Source organism: Rhamphochromis longiceps, linkage group LG2 (assembly GCF_057381845.1).
Source record: "Rhamphochromis longiceps isolate RC_006_pf linkage group LG2, R_longiceps_female_GT1.1, whole genome shotgun sequence".
Classification (NCBI taxonomy): Eukaryota; Metazoa; Chordata; class Actinopteri; order Cichliformes; family Cichlidae; genus Rhamphochromis; species Rhamphochromis longiceps.
The window spans coordinates 9,714,117-9,721,138 of record NC_140558.1 but is presented as its reverse complement, the minus strand read 5'-3'; the positions used below and the strand labels follow the sequence as shown (position 1 = coordinate 9,721,138).

General features: G+C 40.3%; 1 protein-coding gene across 2 annotated transcripts; it reads right to left on the bottom strand.

Annotated features, from left to right (window-relative positions):
* Positions 1–441: 441 nt before the first annotated feature.
* On the bottom strand, positions 442–3,329 carry LOC146676965 (uncharacterized). Of its 2 annotated transcripts, XM_085417091.1 has the most exons (5): positions 3,115–3,329; positions 2,689–2,780; positions 2,116–2,310; positions 1,951–2,027; positions 442–1,701 (listed from the first exon to the last, which is right to left on the bottom strand). In XM_085417091.1, exons 1-5 carry the CDS (start codon positions 3,263–3,265, stop codon positions 1,062–1,064), a joined length of 1,155 nt encoding a protein of 384 aa, XP_085273217.1. In that variant the 5' UTR covers positions 3,266–3,329; the 3' UTR covers positions 442–1,061. The 2 variants fall into 2 exon arrangements, with proteins under 2 accessions (XP_085273217.1, XP_085273211.1); XM_085417085.1 differs by lacking the exon at positions 2,689–2,780 and having other exon boundaries at positions 451–1,701; positions 3,115–3,277.
* Positions 3,330–7,022: the final 3,693 nt, after the last annotated feature.

Sequence of the window (7,022 nt, the reverse complement as noted above, 5' to 3'; positions counted from 1 at the left end):
ACAAACTTTTTGATAGCATCATTACCATGTCACATGTTTATAATATCAACCAACTGTTTGCAGTGGCATGTATGCTGTCAAATTACCAGAACACAGCATTAGTTAAAAAATGGGTTAAGTGAGACAAGATGGATTTTTCCCAAGACACCAGTGCCAGTAACTTATGGAAAATGACCTGCAGCTGAGGCCACTACAGTTGCATTTCTTCCTTCTCAGCTGACAATACTTGATTACAGAACTGGTACTTGAGTGCTGATAGTTGAGTTTCAGTTATTGATAATTCAAATTCATTGCAAATGTTTAATGTTAATAATACTGTTTAATTATACTACTATATTACTATTCAGATTCAACAAAACTGTTTATCAAAATTATAAAGTAAATCACTAAATCGTTTTAAAACCATAAGTGACATTGAGCTTTTGGAACATCAAAAATACCATTTGTCATTTTCTACAGTTCAGTTGTGTTATTGTCTAAATGTATATCAGTATGCTAGGCATGGAGTTTTAAATACTTACCATGTAAATAAGTTCTGCACAAATTCAACGTTTTAATGTGTGTTTTTAAAAATTAAATTGATGCCATTGCTTAAATAACAGTTTATTGATGTCACATAAAGGTAACATGTAACAACAAAAGAATTCATGAAATATATTGAAAATAAAACATCAGTTATTTTGTTCCAGCCAGCCTGAAGGATCTGTTTTTCTTTTTGCTATGTTTTCACTGTTCATTTTTTCAAACACAGGTATCTTGGCATATATATGTAAAAAAAGAAATAGTCTGCCTTTTCTCTGATTGCATTGTGCACATCTGTATCCATGTATATTCTTTGCACTAGGTAGTCCTCTTGTGCCCACACAACAAAGTCACACCACTGCATCCCACTGATGAGCAGTTGTCCTTGCACTTGCCAGTAATATGCGTGGCTCTTTTTTAGTTTAGGGGTACCACATTCCATCTGCACATATTTGCAGTCAATAAAGTTTTGTACATTGGGACATTTGAATTCGACGAAGCCAAACTGGGGGTATTCATTGGGGTCAAAAACAACACCATCAGGAGATGCAGCAAGCAATGGGGTGAATGACCAGACCACAGGGTGAGTAGTTAACATTCATTAGCCTACTATACTCTGCTGCTATTGCAGGCTCCATCTCAGTTCCTCTCCTCATGTCTGCTGTCTGCCTTGTTCCCTTCAATATACGCTCTGCTAGTGACTCGGCCGAGCTCTGGCCTCTGACGTGACACACCTCCCGAAACCTAGAGGCAGTCACTCTGGGCCTGCGGAGCTGATGCCACTCAGACGAAGAGCTTTGCTCACGTGTAGCTTCCTCTATTTTGTGAGCCATTTCCAGAGTTACAGACAAGCTTTTCAGATGCAGAAGCTCTTCTTCTGAGCACACAAACACACAATCTGATGGCAAGATGTCATACCCCTCCAGAGGCAAGTGCGGTGTTGGTGGTGCATCGCGGTGTAGTGTGATGTACCGGGTTGTCAAAACCGGCTGCTGATATGACAGAACACTGCCCTCCTGCACCAGCCCAAAGGCACTTTCCACAAGGGGCTTGTCAGGTCTCATGTTCATTGTGGTCACAAGTGGCCTGTCCTCAATATTAAATTTTGCATATGCCTCCGTTATTCTGAACAAGCAGGGATCTGGTAACGGACCCACCATGCCTCTGTAGAAGCCACTCCTAAAGAAAACATCAATGACAATAATGTAAGGAAGAAGGTTGTTATACTGAACAACAACTAAACTAAAAACTAAAAGGTGTAAAACAGTGGTGCATAAGTTAGAGACTGGGATGTATATGTACATGACTGAGTTAGCCGTCTTCAGAAAGTGTAATGTATGTAAATTAATACCTATTCTGACACATGTATGAAAAAAATAGCAACATACATTTGTAACACGTGAAACCAAATTTTACAAATCTAATTACCGTACTCCAGTCTGGGCCATCCTATTTGGTACCGGCTTAGTGAAGATCATGGAGTTGATGGGTCCTGGCTTCACACCCTAACAGAAGACACATTTACTATGGATGGTGTTGCTGTTCATATGTAAACATGGACTAATTCAAAAACTTTAACCTCATTTAAATTACCACTGTCCGTGGCTTGTGCCATTGCTGTTCAGATTCCGTGCAGCTATGCACAGGGGGGACAACCGGCACTCTGAGTTGTGAGTAGTGTGCTGTTTGGAAGAGCAGTGCCACTGTGTGATTGCACATAACAGCGCCTGCCACACAGGAGCACTGGCTATGTGTCAGTATCACCGGCGATGAATCCAGAAGCTTAATCTAAGAAGAAAGAACGAAAATTAAAAATGTAACATCTTCATGGAAGAGCCGAACAGGAACATAGTTCAGTGTTATGGTTACGCACCCTCCTGAATGCTTAGTGTTTCCTTCTCTCCCTATTAAAACAACTTAACCATGCTTGATAACTGTAATAACTTAGATTGTGTATATTTGCAGTATTAACTTGTTGTCAAATGTTTCTGATCACCCAAACACACGTTGATTTAACTATCTGACTAGTCAAATTAGGAGTGATAAAGCAGGGAGACAAGGAAAACATTCAAGTTGATGGGCCTTTAGGAATGAACTTAACTAATGCTTAAATGAACTGAACCCCACTGAACGGGGATTAACAACTTTACACAGCTTCCTGCCTACACTTAGTCTGTGTGGTGCCTCACTCTTCCTCATTGACCTGTAGCACAGGGCTCTCACACCGACCTCCCCTGACAACCTGTCTTTATTGGACACTGAATAAAGATACAAGTACCATTAGCATTATTTCTGTATTACTCATTTCAGCATGTCTTAAACATATATATTTTACACTTAGCAAGAGTAGCATTAGGTAGTTAACTACCTCCATAGTTAGCCAACTACCTAACGCCATTATAACAGTGTCTAACTACAAAAGTGACATTAGTTAAGAAAACCTCAACTATAGTTTAGGACGACATAAAACACCGTTTAAGAAAACATGTAATGTAGAGAACTGACATCAAATGAAGGACATAGCGGAGTAACGTAGTGTTTGCATTTGACGTTAGCTAGCGTTTCTTTGTCGGTTAATTTACGTTTTCTTACCTTCGTAGTTGTGTATATATGATGCAGCATATAACTTAAATCCTTTATCTAATTTGCTGGCGGGGGTAGTCGTCACTCTGCAAATCCGATGAACATCGGTGATGTTCAATTTTGGGAGCTCTTGTAGGCAGCGAGTGTAGAACGTCGCCATGGTTTAACCGCACCGGAAGCACTGGGGCAGGACTACATAGAACGCGGAAGTGTTAGTGCAAGTAGTCCATTCTGTAACAAAGATGGCAGACGTTGTGTTCCTCCCACCTACGAGACAAACAGGGAAACATAAGTGAAAAGTGCTGCAGCACTGATGCAAATGCACAGTTAGGGTTAGGAATAGTCTCGACTGTGTGGTCACAAACATGTGTTCTTGTTAGTGTAGGGAAGATGGAAGTGGGTGTACTTCATTTTATTCATAACGTAAATTCACATGACTTTATTTAAGAGTGTTGGTGAAGTAGGTCTGAGATGTTGACTGTAGCTGCATGAAGCAGTAATGTTCTCTAAGTTCGCACATGTGCAATATGCGCTGCAGGCTAGTCAGATTACCCATGTGTACACAGGCCCATGTGCATTGGTTCCATCCATAGGGTGAATCAGATTTTGATCCACTGAAGGAGTTGTGTTGTAGGTTTTTGCAGGTGACATCTTTTTTTGATGTTTGCTGAATGTCTAGCGTTGACGTCTGTAGGACCTCTGTGTACTGGCCATTTACAGTCAACAAAGATTCTCGAGCATATAGTCCGGTTCATACATACACATTTGCCCTTCTCGTACCTTCCGTCGCAACTTCTCTCAGAGCAGGCTACAGATCACAAACACATTGTGAACGATGCACGACAGACCTGACCATGTTTCCATGCTTTTCAGCATCTACTTTTATTTGCACGATTGCATACACATACACACTACCAACAACACAATTTCAGGACCCAGTACAGATTTTAACAGCCGGTGAGGCATGATTACGGATGCTGTGCAGGTGCGTCCGCTTCAGTAAAACAGGATACGTGTAAAAATGAAGGCTAGGCTATGCCAACACATAAGAAATCGTGTTTGCTTATAAACAATCCATATTCATATGTTTTATGTTGAAAACAATGCTGATATTTGTAAATTTAAAAAAAAATACTACATTTATCAATGATGTAAATTTCATGCATGACATCCCCAAAATTTAACCAGTCCAAAGTTTAAATGCTGAACATCAAAGTGAGATCCAAGTTGGGTCATAATTGGAGGTGCAAAGTGTGGACCTAGTTTGAACGTTGTATAGATGTGAAATGGGAAAATGATGTAATAGGTATAATCTAGTAGTCTGTATTTTACCTGCCCTTTTCTCCTGTCCATTGCTGATGTTAGTAGTCTCTCCCAGAGTCAGCTAGTTAGTGAATATGTTACTTCCAAAATGAATGAAACAGGCATGGCAGAGGAAACTGGAAAAACTAGGGATGCCCTAGTACCCTTTCTTTCTTTCTTTCTTTCTTTCTTTCTTTCTTTCTTTCTTTCTTTCTTTCTTTCTTTCTTTCTTTCTTTTCTTTTCTTTAACAGTCAATTCAGGATGAAATCATTCCCATTATTTTATTGAGATTTTCAGATGACATGCAAGCTAATCCAGAAGTTAGCTTTAGCAATAGCTCACAGTTGGAATGGATTAATGACCTGAAATTTTGGATGGATCCAAATGAAGGAGCTAGTGTGCCTTCACCAGTGGAGGGCCTTCGGCACCTCACAACTGAAGAGCCAATATCCATGTAATAGTTCAGTTTTACTTGAATTATTATTATTATTATTATTGTTATTATTATTATTATTATTACACTTTTTCGTCAAAGAAAAAACTGTTGATTCCATTTCTAAATGGTCACCTCTTAAAGGTGCTCTTCCTGTTAAGCTTACAGAGCTATACTTCATTATGGTTTCAACACTCATACTGTGATACTGTGCTGCTGGCTAAAGGCACTGAAAGGATGGAAAGGAAGAGGGGATCACCAGGACAACACAGAGAGAGAGAGAATGGCAGAGGAAGAAGACAACAACAGATGAGCACACATGAAAGTTTTTAGCAGTAAAAAATGTGATGAAAATTATTTGCTTTCTTTCATAAATTTAAATAAACTTGTAACAGGACTTGGCAAGACCGCTGCCAGAGTGGCAACATTTAACAAGTGACTCCATAAAATGGGTTAGAAATCTTGTATGGGACTAAATACCCATGTTGTAGTGTTAAAGCAAACTGCTTAATGCAAAGTATATTTTCCATACAAATGACCATAATATAGGGTAGCTTGTTGTGAAATGTGGAGGGTAAAGTGTAGCAAAAGCACTCTGATATAAACTTTGCTTGCAGGCAGTAGGGCGGACAAACAGTTTAATGATGACTCAGCCCTTAATGAAGCCAACTAAATCGGTCTAGCTCCCTGTTCATGGTCTGGGAACAGTTTTAAAAAAAACTCACACCCACTGGGCCAGCCCCCTCCTAGTGGAGGTTGAGGTAACATACACACAATAAAATAAGGCAGTGTTCCTAATGAAAACCGCCACACTAATGAGAGCATACATGTCCTTCATCCTTCTTCCTTTCCAGAGTTAGATGGTACTTTAGCTGTCAAGATCTTCTGTGTGGAAAGTGGTTGCGTTCGCAGACCCCACAGAAGTACGCAGGACATCAAGGTTAATGTAGGGTGAGGATTTAATAAAGAAGCGACAAGAGGGAAACAGTCTAAAAAGAAAACCAGGAATCATGAAGAATAACTACAACACTGGGGAGAACACGGAAAGCACAGCAATGTGAGGTGACTTGACAAAGGGCAAGTGACTGAGATAATAATAACAAGAGGTATCAATATGTCTGTGAAGGTTCTCAGTCATCCAGGTCATCGTAGTCAAAGAAGCTTGCAAAGAAAAGCGTCTGGACTTCTTTAAGTTGCTTGAAGACGTTTCACCTCTCATCCGAGAAGCTTCTTCAGTTCTAAGGTCAAATGGTGGAGAGTCCCAGATATAAACCTAGTGGGAGTGACCCCCCACAGAGGGACAAAAGGACCCCCTGATAATCCTCTAATCGCCTGAGCCATTGGGACCCACCTCGCCTGAGCCATTGAGACCCACCTCGCCTGAGCTGATTGGGACCCACACCCAGCGATTAGAGGATCATCAGGGGGTCCTTTTGTCCCTCTGTGGGGGGATACTCCCACTAGGTTTATATCTGGGACTCTCCACCATTTGACCTTAGAACTGAAGAAGCTTCTCGGATGAGAGGTGAAACGTCTTCAAGCAACTTAAAGAAGTCCAGACGCTTTTCTTTGCAAGCTCCTTTGACCAAGAGGTATCAATAAACACTGAGAGAGCTCACTGTCTTTTAGGGGAATAGTATTTTTTTTTAATTTTTATTTTTACTATAAGAATCTTTCTGTTATCTGTAACTTGATGATTCAGGAATGTCTGCCAAGTCCAGGCAGGAGAGTGACTATGTGATTTTATGAAGCATGACAAATCTATACAATGAGACTCTCCTGCTGTTTGTGCACAGAGGATTCTTCCAGGAATGGTGATGCCATTTTCCAGAGAATTGATTGGTCAGTAGGTGGTGATTTCATACCCACTGATCTCTAACCAGGCTATATTAAAGTTACCACAGCCTATACCCCGGGAAGAAGTGAAGCACTTCTGAAGCACCCTGAATTACCAAGATAAAATTAAATCCTGCTTCATATTACAGGCCTGTGGTCACATATGCATACAAGCACACATGCACCGATTAAAAAGCAAAAGTTTAAACAACAGAGAGTCAGTCTTTAAAATAATAACCAAAAGACATGCACAGAAACTAGAATACTCACAGTCTGATTCAGAAAGATAAAGGGAGGGACCAAGAGGGGAACATTGAGGGAACTACAACTATTGCTATTAAAACA